Source organism: Ptychodera flava, chromosome 17 (assembly GCF_041260155.1).
Source record: "Ptychodera flava strain L36383 chromosome 17, AS_Pfla_20210202, whole genome shotgun sequence".
In the NCBI taxonomy this organism is placed as follows: domain Eukaryota; kingdom Metazoa; phylum Hemichordata; class Enteropneusta; family Ptychoderidae; genus Ptychodera; species Ptychodera flava.
In genome coordinates, this window is record NC_091944.1 from 6,154,222 (window position 1) to 6,181,606 (window position 27,385).

General features: G+C 36.4%; 1 protein-coding gene across 1 annotated transcript in view; it reads right to left on the reverse strand.

Annotated features, from left to right (window-relative positions):
• Nucleotides 1–19,355, reverse strand: part of LOC139115250 (tetratricopeptide repeat protein 38-like) — a 43,869-nt gene extending 24,514 nt beyond the window's left edge. The window contains exons 1-6 of the mRNA XM_070677227.1: nt 19,154–19,355; nt 8,426–8,503; nt 3,585–3,666; nt 2,629–2,797; nt 1,793–1,972; nt 268–343 (exon numbers count right to left, since the gene is read on the reverse strand). Coding sequence (XP_070533328.1) covers nt 268–343; nt 1,793–1,972; nt 2,629–2,797; nt 3,585–3,666; nt 8,426–8,503; nt 19,154–19,174 — 606 coding nt within the window. The 5' untranslated portion in view covers nt 19,175–19,355. The remainder of the gene's footprint in view (nt 1–267; nt 344–1,792; nt 1,973–2,628; nt 2,798–3,584; nt 3,667–8,425; nt 8,504–19,153) is intronic.
• Nucleotides 19,356–27,385: the final 8,030 nt, after the last annotated feature.

The following is a 27,385-nucleotide window of genomic DNA, read 5'->3' on the forward strand; positions in this document are numbered from 1 at the left end:
ACATACACACATACATACATACCGGTACATACGTACGGTACATACACACATACAAACATACATGCACACACAGAGACACACATACATACATACATACATACATATAGACAGATGATGGACACTCATGAACAGCTACTGAGCCTACAGCTTCTTTTGCCATATCTATATATGGCAACTGGAAGCTAACACAACTAATCAACAGCTCCTGAAAACAAGTAATCTAGCGGGGACTTTGTCATCAACGATGACTTTTTTCTATCGACATACCTCTCTTGCTAGCTTTTCTGCCTCATCATAGAAATTTGTCTCTTCCAAACTGAATGCATACATACTCCGAACATTGCTATAAAAAGAACAAAAAGAACACATGCACTGGTAGTATGAAAAAATATTTGGTTTATCTGAAATGTAAGGAAGCACATACGACTGTTCATGATAACATCACAAAAGCAACACTTGTTCTCTACCTTTAGACATGACACCACCAAAGTTCTGTTAACATTGTTTGATCATGATTGCAACATGAAGAGCCATTATTAGCCCCTGAAAAATAGGACCATTTTTGAGGTGTTAATTGGCAAAGACCAAAACATTGTTGATTGTGTTGTGACATTATGGGAACTTCAGAGTAAAACCATAATGAGAAATGAGGTTTGAAAGTTACAGAGCAAAGCTAAAATTTATTGTCTGTTGATGTTTTTATCGCAGGAAATGCTAGAGTTTCTACTTCAATTAAATTTGCATGTTTGAGTTGTGCTTAAAAGTGGTGCCGTTACCTGTTACTTCCTGTAAAATTCAAAATGGAAGTGGGCAGAGTAATTTCAATATTTTAGATTTAAAAACAAAGCATTAATAGCAAATGAATAGAAGACATCAACTGCAAACTAGAAAGATAGTGGATGGCAAGATCATCAAGAATATTCCTCCAATCAAGTTAACATTTTCACCACGGAAGTTTTGCCAGAAAGCCATTGTTATGAATGGTGAGTGAGGACCTATTAATAATAATAGGGAATTAGGGATGGACAGGTTAAACTTGGTGATTGTGAACAATACCATTATTGGAAAAGGTGATTGAGGAACAATGAGATAAAATTTTACTTCAGATACTGCGTGGGATGACTGCATTACCAGTATGTCTTTATGAAACCAAAGTATTAGGAATTCGATATGGGCAAAGGAGCACCTGTTGAACTTGATGACCTTTGAACCTTGAAGCTCCACCAGTGACCTTTGCTGATACATAATCACCGCATCTAGTTCTCCAAGAATGAAAATTGATGTACATGTACACTGATAGCATAGCATTTTCAATTAATTATTAGAAAGGCCAAAAAATCCCAGGTTGCTTCCGATTCTACCAGTAAATCTCTTCCAATAATGATAAGACATGAAGATGTTGATTATTTTCAGTTTTTTAAAGGTGATAAGATCTCAAGACTAATATACCAACAAGAACAAAGTAAACATATATGTTTCATTGTAATTTGAAGCAAGATAACGGGATAACTTCACTGATGGGAAGTGTACATTGTGTTACATAATCCCACAGACATTCTGTATTGAGCATTTTGTACAGTCATATGGTTAAAATATCTTTTTGTTAAGAAAAAAGCTAGTCTTGATCAATCATGCATGCAAAAGCATTTATGCTTTTGTCTAACTTACCAAGGGTTTTAGAGTTACATACCACAAAAGGTCCAGAAAGGAATACCCTTTCAGTTTGTATGCAAATATAGGCTTATGTTCACTTATCGCCTTGAATTTGTACTGTAACCGATGTTAGACTAACCTGTAGAGTATGGGTGATGGTGAGGCCTTCCAGTCAGGCATTACTCGGGCAAAACAGTCTCTGTAGCGTTCAATACGGCCAGTTACGAAATGCGCAGAGAAAGCGTTACGAAGAGCCAGGATGTCTGTCGGATAATACAATAAAATTTCATCCCACTTGTCACAGGCGCTGGTACTTTCCCTGAATTGAAATTGATATTGATTATTTTTTTTCAGATAAATGAAATGAACCTGGGTAATTATACCTATAATTTCAAAAGTCATGCGATTGTAGTTCCACACAACCTTTACACATTAAAATGTTCACAGATATTATTTTCTACTAAACTCAATAGTCTACCCATGTACCACAAGTTTGAATTGACGTAATTGTTTATTACGTTCAAATATGTACATAGCACTTTGACTCTTCATTACCAAACCCTTGTCCCAATTGTTCTCTGTGGCAAAGTTGATCTCTCTACAGGAAAATTGGCATGGAAGGATTAAATCTGCAGAAAGTTTTGAATGAATTACATGGTTTGATAATTGCTACTGTTCCATGTTATAACACACGCAGTCAACTCCAATACACAAAGTCAACCTCACCGCCAGCATTAATTGGTAAATCACATTGCAAAGGAAAGCAACACAATTAATGCTCTATCAAAGCCAGTCTTTTTTGTCATTTTTCAGGCCAATGCCACAAACCATAATCTGAATGTGGATTAGAGAATACTTTGAAACAACAGGTGAAGCAGAGTCACATTTGAGTGTCCTACGTTTTATCACATGGTTTTGTTTCATTTTCTTTTTGACCAAAGATAACAGTAAACTCTACATGAGTTATGCACCTACCCAAGAGACAAATGTTTAACAGCATCCACATGAAGCTTTTCAAGTGGATTGAGGTCTGCTTTTTCAGCCATTTCAACCATTTTGTCAATGTTGATTTTCATGTCATTGTTGGTCCAGACATTTGGCCCGCCAAGGAGCATCAAGCCATTTTTGACCACATGGCCAAGAACTGAATGAGCAAAAAAGAACAAAAAATATTGACTTTAAATTAAAAGAGAAAATTGTCATAAACAGCAAATGATGATTAATAATACATATCATTTGAATACACCATACAAAGTAAATTATGTGTGTCTCACAGGAAGTGGTTCTGAAAACAGCCTACACATGTGTGTGGGCACTTTTGGAAACTTTTCATGACTAAGAGAAATGTGCACACTATGGCAAAACTTTGCACTATTTTGTTAGAGTGTTTGTATGTATAAAAATATCAAATATTTGGAGGGTTTCAGAGCCTCGTGGGTTAGCATAATGGAAACACAGATACTCTTTTTGAGGGTTACAAAATGAAAGTAATAAATTTAACAAAGGAAACTGAGGTCCAGATACTACTTTTTTGTCTGATTTTCGTTTCAATTGACGTTTCAATTGACCTTTCCTGCTGTGTTTAAACAGGGCAAAAAAACATACTTTCATGTCTTATATCTGTGAAGAAACATACAAAACTGTAAATGATTTTGTAAAAAACGTCACATGTCGTTCTAATGTGTGATTCCAAATTTTGCAGGTCTCTTACTCTGCAATACTGTCTGTTTACAAATTTTTCAGATTATATAATCTGTCATTTCACTCGGTTTAGAAATGTATAAAGTTGTTACTTATACTTGTTAAGTAAGTCAACTTTACCTTACTTGAAAATTGCACAGAATCTATAACAATGATCCACATCCATTTCAATTTTTCTTAGTGTGATTCAGTTCATTATACTTTCAAAAGGCTGAAAAGCGGACATTTACCAAAGTCAGGATCTGCCGTCAACATTTTCTGAAGACAGGTACCCATGTTGCCCACAGTCTCATCGCTGTAACCACTCAAATACTGAATGTAAATGGAAACAAAGAATTTCAGATCAAAATTTTAAAAGTAGAAATATTTTCTTTACTTCAAAATTCATGTATTTTGATTTTATGTATTTTACCGGCGTGTGTTATGTGGTGGGAGGCCGTATAACGCAGGTAACACACAGCCCTGCCACGCAGAGCTACCACGTAGAAATCTTGATAATTTTCAAGTACAGTGTACCCAATCACAGCCTGTGTTTGCAAATAATCTAATAATTGATGATGACCGTTGATTTTTATTCTTGATTTTGTAAGAGTATGGTTAAAAGTTTCATTGAGGAAAGTTCTGAAAGTTTGGGTAAAAAGTTTTAGTCTTTCCCTTTTAAAGACTGGAACAGGTTGCTGGTTTGTAATGCTACTTGAGTTGACTGATTGAAATGATAACAATCATGTGATGCATTGACGCAAGAGATCATAATCATAGTTGACAAACATGTCCTGCACGAACCATGAAAATGAAGTCACTCATTAACCAAAGCTTACATGACAACCCGGGACAGGTATATATATATATAGAGTTATCGGTGAATGACCAGATATATGAAAAGGATTGGCTCTATGTTGTCATGTATACCGTGGTCACTACTTTACGAAGGGATATCCAGTGTGTATTGGAAGCTTACATTGAGGCCATAATATCGAAAGACAAACTGTCATGTCAAAACAGCCCGGCAGCAGAATAATTACACTACCAGGTAGACAGCTCTGTGTGGCAGGGCTGTGTGTTACCGGCGTGTGTTATGTGGTGGGAGGCCGTATAACGCCGGTAACACAGCCCTGCCACGCAGAGCTACCAGGTAGAACACTTGATAATTTTAAATGCAGTGTGCCCAATCACAGCCTGTGTTTGCAAATAATCTCAGGTTTTGTAGCACGCTGCGATCAATTGAATGATTACTAAGGCATAGACTTTCAAAGATGTGTAGACTCCTTCCTCAGATGCATGGGTGGAATAAATCAATTGAAACAGATTAAGCCACATGCCCTAGTAATCATCCAGTTGATCACAGCGTGCTACCAAACTTTAGATTAGGCCAAAAAAATAATAGGTTTGTTTCTGGTCATTGACATTTGGCAAAAATGATGCAGCAACGTCATTTTTTTTTCAATTTTTTTTTTATTTTTGGTGCAATTTGATACATTTTCCCTTTTTTCCATAGGGGCATACGAAAAACAGGGGAAAAAAAGAGTTGACGAACACACTTTGAAATGATGTGCTCGATGACCAGAAACAAATCAATTTTTTGGGGGGCCTATGTGTCATTGTTGATCAACACGGCTACATTGTCTTTTGCCAATGTGTTTGCAAAGTGTGATTTTAAGTAATTCTCAGTCATTATATTTTGTATTTTCCTATTTCTGAATGCAGGCACTACATCAAGTACACCATGGCAACTTAAAGTGATGCATATACAGAGCCTACCCTTCAATACAATACTGATAGATATTCTGAACTGTTTAATTCATGCTAACCTATGCTGAAATAATAAAACAAAAGTTATAAATAAATGACATATTAAGGTACCTGGCAAGAGTTGAGTTCTGTATTCGTAAACACATTCTTTGTTTCAACAGTGAAAAGCAAGATATTACATTGAAATTTGCAGTATCTGCTACATTACACTTATTAAAATTGACTTTTTCTCTTAAAATATTTTCATAACAATAAAATTTTAGCCATTAGGATATGAATTAGTATTTTTCATAACTTGGTATTCTCCCAGCCCTCAAAATGGAATGCTCATTAAACGATGGTAGACTAATGAGAGACAAGCAAGTTCTGATCATATTGATATAAGTAGTGCTGCATGTTAGAAAACAACAAATGAGCAAAACTAGCACTGACACAACAGGACAGAGCAGCTTATCCATATCACGAATAGCTAACATTTCCAAACATAACTTTAATAGTTATGTATGGCATTGCCCAGATGGTGAACTTGGCAGTGAACGACAAAGGCCAATTATGTCATTTTGCTGTCAAGTTGTTACTTCAATTCTATGACACTGCTGTGATGGTACTCTCTGGTGTCCATGTGAAGTTTTATACATTTATTTACTGTATTTATTTATTTATTTATTTTAAAAGGTTCAAGACCTATAATAATGGATTCAAACTTCCCACAATATCACAGTTAATTTAAAAAACAAACTGATAAATGATCAATAAATATTGCTTTTTAAATCTCATGTGACCAGGTATTCTATTGACCTGTGCTTGTTGGACTTGTTTCATTTGATTTGAGATCCAGAGAGCAAATAATGATATATATTTTGTGTTACAATGGAACGTTGTCACTGATTTGGTCCGTTAATAATGATAACATCCCTTGGAAGCAGTATTATGTTTATCACCATGAAATCGTAGGCTTCATTGCAAGTCTAGTGAGATGAGACACTTTAGTGAAATGAGGCAAAATAAAAAACTGCAGATCGGCTTCCAGTCTTTATGGATGTATCTGTAACTAAATTAAAAAGCTCTGGGATGATATTTATCTGGGGAAATGGCACTCAAACACATTCTGATTTTCTATGAAAGACTGGGTATTGGTGTCATAGTATATCACAGGTTTGTCTAATTGATAAAAAATGCATTTTTTATCATACAGATATCCATAACATAAGTTTCAATTCACTTTTGAAGGAGTTAAAAGCAAGAACTGTAATAATCTTCAGGATTTTATAATGTACTTTCAGGTCTGATTTTCCACACATTATCACAATGATTAACCAGATATGAACTGTAAATGCTCACGTGTTTCATTATATATTGAAGTTATGTGTAAATTTGAACCTTTGCCACATGTTTGCAACTTCATTGAAAGTATTATGATCAACATAATGAACAATATTCACCACAGATTAACTTTATAGGTCATTAAGTATTCAAATACGCAATTAGCTGAAATAGAAATAGTTAATTTCTTTGACTGCTGTCATTGTATCACCACTTTATATAGCAAGTGTAATTGCATGCCTTTGGTCAAGTCCTTCAAACTATATATTCCAAACTTTGAAAGCTCATTAGATATGCAAACTATAAATTAGCTGACACGAAAACTTAGTGCGAAATGACTATCAATATTGGTATAACCTGGTATAATCATCAATGTACATAGCATGTTATGCCAACTTTGATCAAATAAATCCAAGTATATATCCCTCATTAGGAAAGTTCATTAAATACAAAAATTAGGAATTGGCTGAAGCAAAAATGCTTAATGCCTTTTAATAATGTTAGCCTACATAATAGTATCTTTAATGTACATAGCAGTTTATCAATTTTGGTCATGTAAATTCAAATATATATCCCTAATTTCAAAAATTCATTAAATATGCAAATTAGGAGCTGGATGAAGTAAAAATGCTTAATGACTTTCAGTAACGTCGTATCATAGTATCTTTATGTACATAGCAAGTTTCGTCAACTTTGGTCTAGTCAATACAGATAAATATCCCTGATTATGAAATTTCATTAAACATGCAAATAAGGAATTGGCTAATGTTCAAATGCTTAATGACTTTCAATAATGTTCTATCATAGTATCTTTAATGTACATAGCCAGTTTCGTCGACTGTGGTCTCGTCAATTCAGATAAATACCCCTAATTAGGAAAGTTCATAAAATATGCAAATTAGGAATTGGCTGAAGTAAAAATGCTTAATGACATTTAATAATGTTCTATCATAGTATCTTTAATGTACATAGCAAGTTTCATCAATTTTGGTCATGTAAATTCAAATATATATCCTTAATTTCAAAAGGTCATTAAATATGCAAATTAGGATTTGGATGAAGTAAAAATGCTTATTGACTTTCAGTAATGTTAAATCATAGTATCCTCAATATGCATACCAAGTTTCGTCAATTTTGATAGAGTAAATTCAGATATATATGCCTAATTAGTAGATTTCATTAAATATGCAAATTAGTAATTATCTTTCACGTCACCCCTTAATAACTTGCACAGCTGATATATCTTGATGTGATCAACATTTGTAGCAAATCTCATCAAATTGTGTGCAGTCGTTCTCAATGTATAGCCGTTTTTTCTAAATCATTAATTATGCAAATGAGCAAATAGTAAGCAAGCCACACCCACCAAAAACTAATCAGTTCTTGCCATTTGCAAACTGAATCTATGTACCAGATTTGATTCTAATCTGATGACCGTTTGAGATATTGAGCACACAGACAGACAGACACACAGACAGACAGACAGACAGACGGACAGACAGACAGACAGACACACAGACAGACAGACATCGCTACGACATATGCTCACGTGTGTCCAACACGTGAGCAAAAAATGATGAATGATAATATTCAAAAACAGGTTCCTTTTAGAATGGGTTAGTCCATCAGACATAGGAGAGTTGCTTGGACAAAGACACATAGCACAGAATCAAATTACAAAGGAATATGAACAAATATCAGTCAGTCTGCATGTGTTTTATCATCAACAGGGTCAAAGGTTAGACTTGCTCTAAGTCTGTGGGCATATAAATATTAAAACAGAATGAACTTCAGCAGACTGAAGGCTAAGCTGGTGCTTTAGGTGGAGTGAACGCCTTGCTTGGCCTGACAGTAACTGCTCTGGCCAGACAAGCCAAGTGACTAGGGCCAGTCTAGGTCAAAGCAGAAGGCAGAATACTACTGGATGTAGTTTCAATCAGTGTAATATAATTGTCTCCTTCATCCATCGTCTCCTGCTGATTAGGATCCCCCATGTTACCTGTGTCATGGCAGCATCATACATCTTAGCAGCCTCGTTGCTCGTGTTGACAGCGGGAAACCCAACTTTCCTCCATTCCTATAATTTCAAGAAGTGGAAAAATAGTGACAACATCACTGTTCGCTCCCATATAGTTATCAAAACAAGTCAACAATTGTATGAAACATGGACATACATATACAGACAGACTGACATACACAGACTGGCACAGAGTGATGACACTGACTCCAAGTGTGCCTTGGCCCATGGAGAGTGATAAAGATATAACAAACAGCTGAATGTAATGATAAAATAGTTAAGTATAGGCATAGAGTGAATATGTTACAGCAATTTGATTAGTTTCTTTTCCTTTTCTACTTCTGTGATAATATTTAAGACAATCAATCTGTAAGGCAGTATATGTATCGATAAATATGTTATCTTTTAGAAGCACAGAGCAAACTGTTCTTGATTTTTCATTTACAGTATTTGACATAGACATACAACCAATGTTTACACTTTGCCCATACACCAGATACATGGAGAAATTTCAACATACAATCATCAACTAAGAAACCCTACTGGAAAAAGTAAACATTGTTTTCTTCCAGAACAGCTGGTACATCCGCATATGGAACACTTACAAACTTAACCAATTACACAAGGATGATGACACAAGAGATAAAGTTAAACTGTGGTGAACTTGACTATTCCTTTCAACTTATAACTTGACATCTTAAACTAAAATACACTGCATGGTTAATTGTGCACAAAAATACATCGGGGTGGACCATTTGATAAGGGATGGTGTCTGGAATATCGATGAGGTACGTTATCTTTTTTATCCGATCCATTGTACATTCTTTTTCCCCACTCTCCCACCTTTCTTTTTGTCAAACCTTCTCTGGCTGAATTTTTTATTGGCATTTGTTTGGAATTTTTCAAATCTGCCAGGATTTTTTTGACGCATTTCAACACCAATACAGTTTACCATATCAAATGCTTACTAAATCACCACATTATATACTCTTTGTTCCAGTAGGTATAAAATTACCCCTAAAAATCTTAAAATACAAAATGAAAGATATCCCAGTAAAACTGACAGTTTCGCAAAGTTGCCCCAAAATTCAAAATTCCGGATTTCAACTTAATTTCAATATATCTTATTAACAAAAACCCTAACGACCGGTTTACTTAATATCAAAGCAATCAGACTGGTAAATTTTGAGAAACAAATTTTTTGACCAAAATGAGAAAATTGCCCCCAAAATACAAAATTGCAGATTTCATCCAAATTTTAAATATATCTAATTAACATAAACCATAGAACCTGTACACTAGATATCAAAGCTACCACATCAGAAGTTTTAGGAGAAAATTTTTTGACCAAAAAAGGCAAAGATTGCCCCAAAAATAAAAAAATTGCCAGTTTCAACATACCTTCAATAGATTATATTGAGATTAATCTTAGATACCTGCATATCAAATACATGTATCAAAGCTATCAAATCAGCAGGTTTTGGATTAAAAAAATTTTTATCAAAAATTGGGAAAATTGCCCCAAAATTACAAATATGACAATATCAATACAATTTGTACAAGCATGACTGAGGTCATTCTGAGGAACATGAATATTAAGTTTCATAGCAATCAGACGAGTGATTTCAGAGAACAAGATTTTTTGACTAAAAAGGAAAAAATACCCTAAAAATACAAACATGAAAATTTCATCCAAATTTTTGCGCACATAATTTAGAATACCTAAAGAAATCTGCATACCAAGTTTCAACCAATCTGACCAATGCTTACTGAGTTTTTAGCCATTTGCAGGATTTTTCCTTTTTTCCCCCTCATTTGCATATTTTTGGCACTGACATGTTCATTTGAACAAATTCACATCTCCACCCCTAGGGCACCTGTACACCAAATACTAAAGGCCGAGTTACACGAGGCAACTCGCCGAGCAACACGATGAGCAACGCGTAGGCAACGCATCAAGCGACGCGACTTGAACAGTACACGAGGCAACTCGTTCGCCAATTTGTCGCCAGTTCCTTGCAAAAGATTATGATGCGCATGCTTGAAGAGCGGACTGTGTTTCGTGGCGACCCATTATCAAAACATTTTCTAGAGCGTGGCAAAATTGCAATATGACTCAACCACAAAAATAGTAATATTTCAAATCGTCGAATTAAAGAAACTCCTACTAGATAATTTACAGATCGGATTAATGATGGATGTTTTCGAAAAATCTTAGAGATGTTGTCGTGATAATCAACATATAAAGACTCCAACTAAATAATTGTACAGCTAGAATATTTGAATATTTTTATAGAGACATGTTTGTCATGTCAAGATGGCTTCACGGGTATGTTTGATTGGTAACATAGGGTAAGGACAGAATTACAGAAGCAGGGTGGTGCGATTGAAATATTTACTGGTTGCCTTGAAAATGGTGACTCTCCTCAAAACTTGCATACAAAATTGCGGCCTTCCTCTAAATTCATATATATCATATGTTCATTATATGAGCAATTGCAACCAAAGATTTACTTACCAAATAAATGGAATGACCGTCCAGAAATTTGCAATTCTTTGACAGTTCAGAAAAACTCAGAAACCTTACAGAGAGAATCGTTGATTTTCCGAATCAAAAGCTTCAAACCATTTGGAAGAATATTGTGAACAATCTTAAACTATTCAGTCCTTATGAAAGAGAAGCATTTTCCGTTTACATACACAAAATCATATTGTCTACATATCTGATCAAAACGGGTGTCTTTCAAAATACATTTCCATTGTTTTGGAATGAGATTTAAAAGCTTTTTCCATTCCGCAATCCAATTAGTCGTGATATTCAGTTTTTCTAACAACACTATAGGCGAAAGAAAGTCGCCATAGTCATCGACGATGTCATTAATGTAGATGATATTCGAATTACTCTAGTGTGGATAAAATAGTTTTACCATTGTTCGAGATGTTGATATTGCCCCAAATAATTTGATTGCGGATATCTAGATAACTGGGATTTGGCGTATTAAAGCAGCAGGAACCTGCCTTGTGCCTTTTGGTATTGCGTCTGAGTATGGAAAGCTAGCAGAGTTTTTGAAGTTGAAATGGAAAATTAGAAAATCAACTCCATAAATACTTAGCATCTCAATAGCAAAGCTTACCAGATCGTTGAATTGCACAGTCTACAAATCCATGAAGCACAGAATGCATCATGGAGGGCAAAGATGTCGGGCATCTTGAGCCTTCCTTCGTAAGTTCCAATCAATGTGAGTCTTTTTATTCTGTCAGGCCATTATTCCATAAACACTTGAAAACTGCTTGATTGATCGGCTTCAAAGTTCACCAGAAGCACCAAGAATTAACAATACGTAAAACAGTTTTAGAAGAGCTACTGATTTGATGATTTGATCCATACAGACTTAGCTTACGCTTTGACTAAAGTTTCAAAACGGTCTTAATGCCTTTCGATTTTTCTCCCAGTTAAGTAGAAGTCTTAAACAGTCGTAACCAAACTAAATCCCTATATAATTTTTGGATGATGATTCCCATTTCAAACCAGGCGAGGCCGAGGTGTCGCGTTTATTTTTCCACAAACCGAACTGCAGTGCTTCAGATTTACTAACATTCAGAAGGACAGACACTTGTCCAAAATTCTGAACCGTGTGAAATTCTGTGAAATTGGGAAAACGTTTGCAATTTTGTTTATGGTTACCGCCATTGCTACTGCCTCCACTTATCTGCCTTGAAAAAAAAAGGCAATTTTTGTTCTCTTTAGTAGTTATCCCTCCTCATGGTGAGAATGATCTGGTGTAGGCGCAAGTATAATGACACTTGATACATTCGTCGTTTTGCAAAACATCTTGCAAATTACCGTTTTGGTGTATAATATACTGGAGCCTGGCATGTCTATGTGTGCTCGTTGATACAAAAGATTACGTATGCGAATACGAAAGGCAATTATGCAACACTCAGTTTTATACACAACTATGTAGACAGTGACGACACAGAACAAATAGCAAACTAAGAAAGAATCTACACTGCGACTGTTGAGAAACAACATGGGTTTCGAAACGCAAGCATCAAAATGGCCACTTAAATCAACTTTGAAACACCAGAGGTCCGGCTGCGGCTCGCCATAATCTTTCTGTACACAAACAAAACATTACCGTACACACTAATCCAAACTTCCCAACATATATCCGAAGCGAAACAAACATTTTATTAACACAAAAAGAATGTAGGAACACATATCCAAAACGAATCAAAGACAAACTCGAAACAAATTAAACATTTTGGAAAGTAAGGTGGGAGCCTCTTTCACATTTTTTAACATACGACAGTGGCGCTGTTGGTAAATTCTAGTCGGGTGGAAACCGCATAATTGGAACAGCCATTCGTTTTGCGAAGACGACCAAAAGGTGCCAAGCGTACCTTCCATTAAAGTAGAAAGGTAAACTATGCATAACTAATAGACAGGGTGCAGAACGAACTGGAAGCTACTTAACTTGCACTTCTAGAGATATCCTTTCAAACAAGGAAACAAAACATTTCTCGCACCCAAAGAATCGATAAACAAGCTTGCAAGCAATAGACACATTACCATAAAACCCAGACACTTTAAGGTTGGGGCATCATCATTAAAAGATTACAAAAGATATTTATGGGCATCATCATTAAAAGATTACAAAAGATATATATGGCGAGATCGACGGTTTCCACCCCGTCAAGTTCTGTGTGGGCGCAGGGCTGTCATGATGGGCATGAATCTATATTTGTGCAGACCATTGACGTGACGTTGAAATAACTCTTAAACTAATTTGTAAATCATGAAATTTATATCAAATTACACAAGATCGGTATCTTAAATGAATTATAAAAAGCAATATATAAAAAGTCAATGTATAAAACGTAATATATATATAGCCAGAAATAATATAAAATATGATCGTGTTCTCCACGTGGTCAAATTCTAAATGGCGCCACTAATTGTAGTTTACATGATAAATCTCTAAGAGGACAATTATGGGGACAATATAAGAGATTTTCCCGCAAAATGTTATTGCTTTCAGCGTTCAAACTTAAAAAAATTGTTATACAGTAAATATTATTATGTTTTTTGTATGTAGACCTATATATGAATGTAGATGAACAAGAGTGAAGGATTGGTTTAAATTCCCCGCACAATTTTCCATGTTAGGCCTTTTGAGCAAGAACGCCCTGCAAAACTCGTCAATGGCTAATTACAAAGTTTAGAAACGATAATTAGAATGTCAAAATATTGCTCATATTCAGCGTTTCTACTCAAGAACCCCCATCCATTGGCAGAACATGGGACACGCTGTTCTACACTCAAACTCTTCATACCCGTAGGCCGATCTATGCCAATAGTTTGCAAAATTGGTGAGTGTGCCGTACGTGTGATGCACACACACCAGCTACAACCCTAAAAAATACCGCAATTATACGGTGTCGCTCAAATTTGATCAGAATTGGTACATACCAGTATGGGTACCAAAGATCAACAATAAATGTTGTTTCTATCTGTTCAGTGCAGGAAAATTCTACGTTGATGTTATGACAATGATTTCAGCACAGTACAACCAGAAAAACAACAAGAAATATTTAAACCAGAAAAACAAGAATGACAAAAGTAATTAAGGTCTGAAACTTTAGGTACTGGAGGTCAACTTTAGCAACATGCATAGCAGAAAGGCAGCTAGCCCCCCCCCCCCCCCCTTAGTTTGACCATAGACGGTCTTCCTCCCCTCTACTGACGGTCTTCCTCCCCTCTACTGTCTATGGTTTGAGCAGGTCTGTTAATATGTAACAGTTCATAAACAATGACAGGAAATGACTCAAGTCAGTGGAGTAAGATTGTTTCAAGCCTGTTTCAGAATTTCGCTTTTTCTTACCTCATTTGCACATTTTTGACACTGACGTGTTCATTTGAACTAATTCACATCTCAACCCTTACATCTACATGTACACCAAATACTGAGACCGGTAGCTTTGGCGGTATGGGAGCCTTTGTGTGTGACGGACATACATCCGCACATACCCACAAATATACAGACACAGACGCCACGTTAACTCATCATATAAGCTCTTTTTGGTATTTATATATAAAACCATATATGAGCTAAAAATGGTTGAAACATGTGCATCACACAATTACAAATAAAAATAAAATAGAAAACTCCGAACGGTACCTTCTGAAAGTCTACTTACACAGGACAGCTAACAGCTGCTCATCGTACAAAACATTAAATTTGGCAATTTTGAATCTTCCACTTTGGCCTTATGGCAGCCATATTGTCAATAATTTTATTAAGAGAAGCTTCTTTTCATAGAAAATTAAATAATCAAACATTAACAATGCAAATAGTAATCTTAATATGCATTTATTACTACAATACGTCCACTATTCACCACAGAATCATCCGTAGAACAGCACCTATGGGATTTTACAGTAATTGAAGATTGCTATGTTTCAAAATGGCCGCCACACCAGAACGAGGCTCTATGCTTATAAAAATATGCAAATAGTAATCTTAATGGGCACTTATAATGGAAATACATCCACTATTCCCCACAGAATCATCCGTAGAGCAGTAGGGGATTTTATAGTGACTGATGGTCGCCATATTTAAAAATGGCCGCCACACCAGAACGAGGCTTAATCTTTGGTGGCTTGGTATCCAAATTGATTGATATTATGGTAATCTACATTCATACCAAATTTCATGCTTTTATCATAAAATGCACAATTGTTATGAAAATTTTGCTTATGCCGCGCCACTATAACAAGTTACAATCGATGAGCGCAAACAGGATCACTGTTCTGCGCATGAGTAGAGGTCAAAGGTTCTTCAGGCGACGCGACGCAGTGTATACACGGGGCAACTCGTCCAAGCGATGGGCGACGCGTCGCCTGAAAAACCGACGTGTCGGTTTTCCGGGCAACGTCGCCTGACCCCCTCTGGCGACGCGACGATATCATACAAACGAAGCAACACGGCAGGCAACTCGCGTTGCCTACTGTGTTGCTCGTCGCGTTGCTCAACGAGTTGCCTCGTGTAACTTGGCCTTAAGACAGTAGGTGCTACGGTTTAGGAGTTTTTGATGTGGACGGACTAACAGACATACATACATACATACATGCATACATGTACACACAGACGCCATTTTGCCACCTTAAACGAATACCTCCCATTTGCATATATACATATGCATATATGGGAGCGTAAAAATGATATTATACAGCTCCATTTACAACAAGTCATCGTAGATGACACAGTCCCCACTTATTAATGGGTACTTTGATAACAAGTCCTCAGAGATGATAGAGTCCTCTTCATGAATTTGGTCTGATGTCCTTTTACTAAGTTTGAATAAAATCGGTGAATAAAATCGGTTGAGACGTGCCCTAGTTTTGGCTAAGGACATGAAAAAATTGTAACAAAATGGCTGCCATGCAGCCATATTGGATCATATCATGAAACAAATTGACTCACATATGTATGACATAGGTTAATGTCCTTGTACCAACTTTGAATAAAATCGGTGAGATATGCCTGAGTTATGGTTCTGTACATGAAAAAATCATAACAAAATGGCCACACGGCAGCCATATTGGATCGTATCACAAAACAAATTGACGTGCATATGTATGACATAAGTCAATCTCCTTGTACCAACTTTGAATAAATTTGCTCGATACATGTCTGAGTTATGGTTCTGCAGTGTTTCCCTGGGTTCCAAAAATCTTGTAGCAAATTTGGCTAGAAGCCCTAAAAAATTATTCGCCAAACCAGATATTGAATTAGCCAAGCCGATACCACTGATCACAAATGACGTCATTTCTTTCTCATTAATATGCAAAAATAAATATCTGTCTGCATTTTCAGTAAGAATGACGGAAATAAACCCTGTTACTGCTACTATGGATACTAAAAGTACACCAATTTATGGTTCAGATTACAAGACGCCATCATCAGCCACGCATACAACATAAAATTTGCCCGCATTACAAGCGACACTTGTCCAAAGTTTAAGCGTATGCAACTATATTCAGTAACAAACCTGAAATCGCTATCGTGTACTGTACATATCGCTACAGACAACGGCACGAAACCTGGTTCAGCATACTAGTAGCAGTTCGAAAGTAAAATACTCTCAGACTTGAGAAATATGTGCATTTTTTTAGACCTCCAATACATTTGCTTTACGCTTGAAGTTTAACAAGCGAAGCTCGGACAGCGCACAGCATATCAATGGCGCTTGGGTCAGGGGTCATCATCAAAGACGTAAGTGTGTATTCACAGCCGGCCAGCTTCGATCGCGGAAATCACGGATCATAAATCCAAATGTTCACATCTATTATGTAAACAGAACCGTAAAATATCAAATTTATACCCTTTAGATATGGAGAAACATATTTTTGTTTCACTGACGATCAAGTTAAATGCTCAAATATCGCAGACAAGACTTAGCGTATTTGCACGATGTGAATGCGGAACTAGGCCGACTTGGCGGACGAGCGAGCGCCTTCTCTGAAAGTCTGTATACGATGTCACGTCACAATACACCGCGGTCCGTGATACACTGAAAATTGTCGCGAATTTATATTTAAGGAAGCCAATTCACACAAGTTTCTAACGCCAGTAAAGGTATTTTCTTGTTGGCAGCAATACACCATGAACATTTTCGCTATTCAGGAGTGCCTTACTCGCTCTACGTTCTAAAAAATGCCATGTGTATGCATGCCGCTACCTTCCTTTCCAAATTCACGGTCGACTTTCCTACATTGATCATAATCTTTCTTTCAATTTCATAGCTCTACTTGCGCTTAGAATGTTGTTGTAGGGGTGGTTCCCCCATATTGGTGGAGCAGCCAAAGTCAAAAAGGAAAGTTTGCCGTTTTTGCTCAGTTTCACCGTCACTACGATCCTTCAATTCAATTCAGTGTTGACAATGACAAATTGACATGGCTGTCACTGCACGGAGTTATCTGTAGGCACACATTGCGCGTAGTCAAACCCAAAACTTCGCAACATTTAGTCAACTTGTCATGATATATGCGGTACAATTGATTTGTGAGTTATTTCGTTACAATTTTATTCATACTGTGTACTGTATGTGTTACAAATAGGATCTCCTGACGCATAAGGTCGGGGAAGTAGCTAGAGAGATAAAGCATGACGTCTCAAGTTGAATGCAGGACATGTGTGCGCGGACAGACAAAGTGATGACGTCATAGTGCAATTTTCGATTCGCAAGTTTGGCTAACTTTTGCCAAAATCTTCTCGCCAAACGCTACTTTTTTCTCGCATTTGCGATTTGGCGAGTGGGCAGCGGAAACACTGGTTCTGTACATGAAAAAAACGTCACAAAATGGCCACACAGCGACCATATTGGATCGTTTCACAGCGACCATATTGGATCGTTTCACAAACAAATCAATGTGCATATATGTTACGTAGGTCGATGTCCTTGTACCAACTTTGAATAAAAATCGGTTGAAACATGTCTGAGTTATGGCTCTGTACATGAAAAAACCATAACAAAATGGCCGCCTGGCGGCCATATTGGATCGTATCACAAAACAGATTATCGTGCATATGTATGACATAGGTCAATGTCCTTGTACCAACTTTGAATAAAATCAGTTGAGATATGCCTGAGTTATGGCTCTGTACATGAAAAAATCGTAATAAAATGGCCGCCTGGCGGCCATATTGGATCGTATCACAAAACAAATCGACGTGCATATGTATGACATAGGTCAATGTCCTTGTACGAACTTTGAATAAAATCAGTTGAGATATGCCTGAGTTATGGCTCTGTACATGAAAAAATCGTAATAAAATGGCCGCCTGGCGGCCATATTGGATCGTATCAAAAACAAATCGACGTGCATATGTATGACATATTAAGCATCTATGTACCAAGTTTGAATGAAATCGCTCCAGGCGTATCTGAGATATCTGCGTGAACGGACGGACGGACTGACGGACAGACGGACGCACGCATGGACGGACATGACCAAACCTATAAGTCCCCCGGACGGTGTCCGTGGGGACTAAAAATATGCATGGGTCAACTAGTACGCTGCTGTCTTTCATATTTGAGGAATTCCTTTGGCCATAAAAAGTAGAAGCGAGACTTCTACCTGTACTTTGGACATTAAAGAACTCCTATTTGACCCTAACATGTTACTAAATACTGACAGATGTACACCGAATAGTCTAGTCTAATCTGGCACCCACCATCTTCAGGTAAGAAGTCGTTGACCTGCGTCCCTGTCTTTGCTGGCTGTCACGTGACACTGACACAGAACAATAGTAACTTGCAAATGTTAATCGGGCACGTCCCTCCTTCTGGTATGATTTGTGTAGCCTTGGTCGATCAAATCATGGAGGCTGCTACCTCCATGATCAAATGATCAAGGTTCACATACAGTGGTTCACTGTGGTGAAAAGTGTGCAATCAAACACGATAGTGCCCTGTGCTACCCTTGGTGACCGGTGTAATATTCCACTGTGTAATACAGTAACTACCTTCTTGGTTGGAAACCATCTTCTTGGTAAACCCTTCGAGCAAGAGATCGAGTTCGTATGTCGTGTTAAAACTATACAAGAGGACATGCTCAGTACTCGTAAACTGAGGCTACGAAGCACAGTCCCTCCACACACTTGATATACCGTGGACAGTGTGGCTGCATGTGTAGACACTTACCTGGCAATCTTTGTAATTCATCTTTAAATTAGAAGCCTGAACAACGTCGCCTCACGATATAAATGTTGGACCAGTCCAAAAGATTGCAACATCAAGCTTTTTAATCCATCACGTGCGTTATGAGTATATGTGGTCATGTTATGACCTACAGCTGTCCTAAACAATCAACGACCCTGCACTGCTGAGAAAGTGTGCGCCCTCTCAATGTAACCTTTGACCTGCATCATGAAAGAGACGATACACGCGCGGATAAGAAGAGGTAGATGAGGGTCCATAGCTGTGGTGTTTTCAGACGGGATTCCTGCCTTTTACGGGCTGGTTTTGACTTTTACGATTTTAACCCCGCCACCACAAAAAGTAAAAGTCAAAATCAACCCGTAAAAGGCAGGAATCCCGTCTGAAATCACCACAGCTATGGACCCACCACAGTCCCTCGTGGGCTATTCAGCTCTGGGACTATATTCTACCCCGAGTGCACAGAAGCGAGAAACAACCCTTGCTTCTGTACACTCGTCTTTGGGGTAGAATATAGTCCCAGAGCAGAATAGCCCACGAGGGACTGTGGACCCACGCACGGTTACGAGTGTAGTGCACAGGCGCTCCTTAGTTGGGTAGTCTGCTAAGTGGATCGATTTTCGGATCGATCTATTGATCCCGTAGTCGATATCAATCAATCAATCAATCTTTTATTACTCAACACACACTGACAGAGAGTGTGGTATGGTACATTTCAGATGAAAGAACAACATGTCCAAAACTGAACACCATCAAATGGATATTAAAATCCAAGTAAATTGAATTGAAGTACACATATAACTCTAACTGTAACCAGCTAACTGTAGGTAGCTACTGGAGGGGTCAGCAAACACCAGAATTCCTTATAAATATAGCAAGGTTTAGAAAATTCTGTTCCATAATCTTTTTCATCTCTTCTACTTTTTCTTCGACACTCATAGTGATAGAAAAATCTGTTCCGCTTTTCTGGCACAAAATTAATCTCTCAGAAATATGACACTTGCATGTGAATAAAAAGTGAAACTCATCATCTATTACATTACTATCACATCTCAAGCAAATTCTTTCATTTAAAGGTAAATGAGGTTTACATTTCCTACCAATTTCAACACGCAAATTATGATCACTCAGTCTATATTTTGTTAAACTTCTACGTAACCTGAAATCTGAAATATCTCTTAATATTTTTCAAAACCAAACTTGGTCTTGAAGATTCTATAAGCGTGCAATTTGTTACCACTTCCATTCTTCCTTGAATCATTGAAAAGGGTTGTCTTCCAAGTTTCTAAGTATTGATTTTCATACTCATGTTTTAACTTCTTACATAACTGAGAATAAGAATTTACTCTAAATGCACTGAAAACACGACTGTGATTGTAACTTCCCAAAACGTGATGAACAAATTTTGCCCATGGAGAATTGATTTGTATATTTTCTCTAAGTGCATTTTTCAAAATATGGTCTCCTGGTAAATTATTTAATCTACACCAATATCTTATCACAGACATATTGAGCTTAATTTTACAAGGAAATCTACCTAGCTCAGATCTAATACCCTCAAAAGGGGTGCGTTTACTTACTCCTAAAATAAACCTGAGATATGATATACAAAGACTTTCAAGGCAGTTATCAACACTTGTAATTTCCGTCCCCATATTTCAGAACAATATGAAAGAATTGGGACAATCAAACAATCAAAAAGTTTTAAACACAGCTTTGGATTCAGTATTTTTTCACACAATATAGACTTTTTAATGCTGAATAAAGCTTTCATAGCCTTATTTTTAAGATTAATCATATTTTGTTTGAACTTTCCATTAGGTGTAAAAACACACCAACATATGTGTACTGATTCACTGCTTCAATCACACTTTTCTCAATAAAAAATTGCCGGTTCTTTATGAAACGGTTACCTCTATTAAATATCATTGTTTTTGTCTTATTGATATTGATTGAAAGGCCCCATATTTTACTGTAAGCATGATGCAACTTATCTAAACAATTTTGTAAACCATCAGCTGATTTTGACATCAGTATCAAATAATCTGCATATAAAATACAATTTTACTTCTGATCTCCAATTTCGATAGGAGAATCAGAAAAACCACCAAACTCGTGTGGAAGATCATTTAGGAAAATATTAAACTATGTTGGTGACATATTGCAACCATGTTCCACACCGCACGAGGAGATAAACCCATCTAAAATACCACTAGACTGAGGACGGACCACTATACTGAGTACCATCATACAAGGACTTAACAATATTGTAAAAGCTACCAGATATACCCAGCCTCTGCATTTTTAAAAAGAGGCCTTTTCTCCAGACACAATCAAATGTTTTTCTAAAATCTACAAATGCCACATAAAGATTGTTTGATCAATTTTTTCAATCTTTCCGAGCAGAACATCTTATCAATAGCAGTCTTTAACAGAAAAACACAGTCTGATGTGCGTCTGTTTTTTCGAAAACCAAACTGGAAGTTAGAAAAAAGATTATTATCCTCAAGATACTTAATAAGCCTCCTATTCATCACTGATGTAAACAGTTTTGAGAAACAACTTGAAAGAGCAATTGCTCTATAATTATTCGGATCACACTTATCCCCCGATTTGTGAAGTGGAACTAATAAAGTGGATTTCCAAACTGCTGGAAAATTGCCGCTTTGTAAGATGTGATTAAATAACTTAAGAATGCTACTTTATATACAAAGACTATTACTGACTTTAATCATTTCATTTATAACTGAGTCTTCTCCTGGCGCTTTATGATTTTTTAATGTTTTATAGCAAGCAATAACTCATTGTGTTTTATTGGCATATTTAGATACGTATTCAATCTCTTTATTTTTTCAAGATCATTTAGTTCGTGTGAAATAACATTTTCATCGACAGTTGTTGATGAATTGTAAAGTGACTTAAATATTTTACCCAGTCCTTACAATGTACGGTATAGCCTCATCTACAGATGCCCCTGATTTGGAACGAAGATTCTTCAAAATATTCCAATACTCAGTTGAGTTATTATTTGTTGATTCTAATCTGTCTATTAAACATCTGCTATACTGCTTTTTATTAAATTTCAGAAGTTTTCTATATTTTTTCCTCAAGCTGAAATAATTGCATCTTAAAAAATAATCATTGGGATTTTTATCAAAGGCTTTCATAGCGATCTTTAGTTCTTTGCGTAAATTATTACAATCTTGGTCAAACCACTGATTTCTTTTCTTCTTTTTTCCAGGATTGCTGTACTTAATTTTTAAACTTTCTCGGCTCCTTTAGAAAAAATTTTCGTTAATGTGATAGCTGCTGAGTTCGTATCAACAAGGCCTTCATTATATTTCACAAAACTTATCAAATGTTTTGTAAAATCTTGATTACTCATCACACTATTGAAAGCATCAGCACTACTACTTTCCCAAACATATTTTGGCGGAAGCTTATTTGGAGGAGAGTCTTGAACTACTCTGTAATTACATCTCAATATACTCGATATGCCCGCCACTGGTTGCAGTGGCGGGCATATCGACTACGGGATCAATAGATCGATCCGAAAATCGATCCACTTAGCAGACTACCCAACTAAGGAGCGCCTGTGATGTAGTGATATATAGCTGCCGCCGCGTAGTACCTTTATTCTATGCATAGGCGGCCGCTATGTATCACTACACTCGTAACTGTGGACCCACGGTAATTTAGTGTTGTTGTTGTTGTTGTTTATGAAAAGAATCATGACTATACGGCGAAAGTTCTCTTCTTGTTTTCTATTCTGGCCTATCATTATTCGGTGTCTTTCTATTTTCGAGGCCTTCAGATATTAGGGGAGAACCATTGATTTTTTGGGGGGGATATGGAGGATTTTGAAGAAAAAAAATTGTCACAGGTGCAATAGAAGAAAAAAAATTGATCCTGTCATGGCCTGAGAAAAAAAAATTGTCATAACAGACAGAAGTGAAAAAAAAAATTGTCACAATGCACCAGAAATGAGCAAAATTTGGAAACCTTATTCTCATGTATTCTTTGCCGGCGCGCCGCCATAGGCGGCGCAAATGTTTTTACCACAAGCAATTCTTATGTTTTTTCCCAGCAGTTATGATATAAGCATGCACTACATAGGTCTACTTTACACCTCAGTATACTCAATGTTTTCCTTCCCTTTTCTGACCCAAGAAATCATATTTCAGGATTTCTGTTGCCATATCTCAATGGCATAGGCACTATCTAAAGGGGACTATTTGACTTCTGTAAATTGTGAAAATTTAAAACACAAGACAGGAGTCAATAAACTATAGTGTTAAAACTAATATATATTCTCTCAATATAAATATTGAGGAACAACAAATATATTGAAATACAATGTGTGAGCCTAGTTTCTCTGACCATAAAAGACAACATACCATATTCAGGCTTTTCATTAGAAGCTGACAGCTGGAGAAATGACAGAAGGGGACAGAAAGAAGGGGACAGATTTTCCGTTTCTGTATATTCATTTGTCTTCAGTCTCTGGCAAACAGAACTGTTTTTCACAAAATGTATTGTCATTGTTTGGTTGTTGAATGTTGTGACTCAAACACTGATCATGCAAAAAATGTAAAAAAATATAAGTGTTCAATGTCATTTCAAACAGTTTTATCGAGTGCAAAATAAAGTGAAACTCCTCTCAGATTGCACCATTAAACACATCAATTTCTCAAATTTCCGATACGAGAGGGGGAAACCCCCCCCCCCTTGCACTCTTCCCCTTGGGGTGTTCTAAGAGTTTCACTTATTAAAAAAAATCAAAAACACCGCTCAGATTGCACCAGACTGTACCATTGCACACATCAATATCTTAAAAATTTCGGAGTTTCAGGCCGTAAATAATCACGACTCCCTTATATACAACGCATTACAAACTTGATGACCAATGAAAAAAAAAATTGCACTGCAACTCCATTTGAAAAAAAAAATTGATGCAGGTCTGACAGTCAAAAAAAAAATTGCTGTCACTCTGACAGGAAAAAAAATTTGCTCCCATACCCACTTCCTCCATACCCCCCCCCAAAAAAAAATCAAGTGGTTCTCCCCTTATAGGGTTGGGCTGTCCCTGCGTTATTAGCAGTGATTGCGCAGTGGTGCTGTGGCTTATCGATTGCGCTCGGGTCAAGGGTCAGCGCCACAGATCACTGCCGCTGCGAACCACCCCATAGACTTTTTTGGTAGTTTAGTACGACACCAATCGGTGTCTCTAATTTAGCTCGCAAAATAATGAAATGTAAAAGTCTTTGAATAAATCAACTTGTACCTACTTTTTATCATTGACTATTTATGACACAGGCTAATTAGATATTATTTGTGTTGATATTTCCAGTTATGATCAAAAATGAATTATAAATATTGAAAAATTATTAATATGAATATGTTACAGAATAATAAAATCTTGCTTTTTTACAAACAATGTCGTCTTTTTTGTGTAAATACCTTCTGGAAACCCCATTGTAGTAATAATTATGATTATTAATAAATTATGATTATGTTTAATAATTTCATATTTAACACATTGTAATCTGCTTATGTAAACAACCATCTGGAAACCCTTATTTAGTTCACAATCTATGCAAAAATATACAAATGACACCATGACCCATGTTCAGTCTACGGCGAAAGTGTTCAGTCTATATGGCGAAAGTGTTCAGTCTGCGGCCAAAGTTGCTACACACTGTATATAACAAGCCGTAAACTGAACACTTTTTATATTGGTATTATTATTATTATTGTAGTAAACTACCAAAAAGTCTATGAGGTCTATTATCTTCAAAATCCATCAGATTTGATTGATATTTGGCCTTATTATTGGGATTATTAATTTTTTTAAAATGACTACCTCAATCTTGACAAGTTGAGTCACATGACCATATCTGATATTTTCCTACCCAAATTCACGTCTTTATTAATTTTAATATTCCAACAGATACCCATAAAAATTTCTCTGCTCGTTTAGAAACAACATATATCATACTCTTTCAAAAATGCATGGCACTTATCAAAATCTATCTATATTTCTTTCTGACATTCAAAACATTAATGTAAAACGTCATAAATATTGTAGCTTTTCATTTTTGTGAAGAAGTATTATTTTAAATTCAATAATTTTGCACATGCCAGTGGTTTTATCAGAAGTTTCTGTTCCATTTCATATTAATTGGTCATAATTGGTCGGGCATGTAACTTTAATAATCAGACATATTTTTAGCACGTCCAACTTTAAAATATCAGGCATATATATATCAGAGATATCTTTATGTTCAATAATTTTCAGCGTGCTCTTCGAGCACATTACTTTAATATTTCAGACATTTTTCATCATGGTTGCCCTTCCAGTGCATGACTTTAATATACAAGAAAATATATATCAGAGGTATCAGGATGTTTCATATTTTTCTCCGCGCCCTTCGGGCGCCATACTTTAATAAATCAGAGATATATGCCAGAGATATCTTGATGTTTGCTAAGTGAAAGTGTACCATTATGAAATCTGCATTTCATATGAAAAGCATGACAAATTCCTGATACTTTTCTGTTCTCTGTATGAGAATTCAGTATGAGAAAGCAACATGCACAAATATTTCACAATATATATTTGATAAAGTGACTTATTTTAGAGATAGAAAAATGACAAGATAATATTTGTTGTCATTGATGCAACTGTTTTCCTTTGTGTCTCAGGTTTTCTGTAGAATGATGCTTTTTTATGACCAAAATAACAGTTAAAAAGGCAGTTTTTGTCATTATTAACTGTGCTTTTATGGTTTCAATGTTACAAGAAAAGGTCATCTAAGACACTGCACACATCAGATTTGGCTAAAATGCCTCTCTATGGCTCCTCAGGAGATTTAATTGGATGGCTGGCAAGCCTTAACACCCATTAAAATTTTTGATTTACTGCTTTTTCCTCTGTGATATTAATGATTGACATCCATTTCTTTTCAGGACATCTGGTTAAGCGTAGAAAATGTGTAATACATTCACAACTCTTTCAAAATGTACTTGTATTCAAACTTCAAGACTGACACTTTGAAATTCTATCTTACAAGTGACATGTCAACAATTTCATTAAAACACAGAATGACTGTTAAAATATAAATGTACGTAAAATATATATATATATATATATATATATATATATATATATATATATATATATATATATATATATATATATATATTATGTCCACCTTTTGTTTTACAGTTGTCGCGTGCAGGGGGGGTCACCCTGTTTTCGAAATTCGGGATGGGGGGGGGTCACCCTGTTTTCAAAATTTGAATAGGGGGGTCAGCCACTTTTTGACGTCGGCAAAAAATAATCCCCCCCAGGCCGAAGAAACTGACCAGTCCCTAAGCGTGGGTCGATAACCCTACGGTTTCCCTAACCGCTTTAGGGAAAACTTCACATTGAACAGAATATTAAAAGGTGAAAATTCCTAAAATTTGTCAAGCAAATCCCAACAATGGGTTGTTTTTGGAATATACATGGTTAGATGTTTTCGACTTTGGCGGCACACCCCCGTATGAAAATATCAGGGGTACCCAGCCCCTCTCGGGCAGACATGAAGGCGCCGCATTGCACGAAGGAATGATATCGGCTATCGTCTGGTATCAAAATTAGAAAATATCGATACTGTCATAATCAGAAATATCGTCTAGTATCGTCTATAATGTAACTGACCAGAGCACCATGGTCGCCTATGACACGTTAACCACAAAAATATCATATAAAATCAATAATATCGTTAAGTTGACTGACTAGAGCATCACCGTCGCCCGTTGGGTGTAAACTACGGAAATATCGGATACTATCGATAATATCGTCTGGTATTGTCTGGTTTCTCCATGGAGGTACAAGCTTGCATGTGCCTCCATGGTTTTAAAGCCTTGACGATACTATCAATTAGTATCAGATACAATAGGATTTTTGTGAGGTGCGACATTGTCGGGTATATACAGTCCGGTATCAAAGTTAAAAAATATCAATACTGACAATAATATCGTCTAGTATCGTCTGGTTTATCCATGGTGGTACAAACTTGTACCTCCATGTCTCTTCAAATTACATCTCGTTTGTGTGTTTCTACGATAAAACGATCAAAAATGACATGGTTTATCTCCCACCTTTCCACTTTTTTATTGGTCCAGTTTAAAGTTCTAAGGTGCGACATGGTCGGCATCCAGCCAAAGATG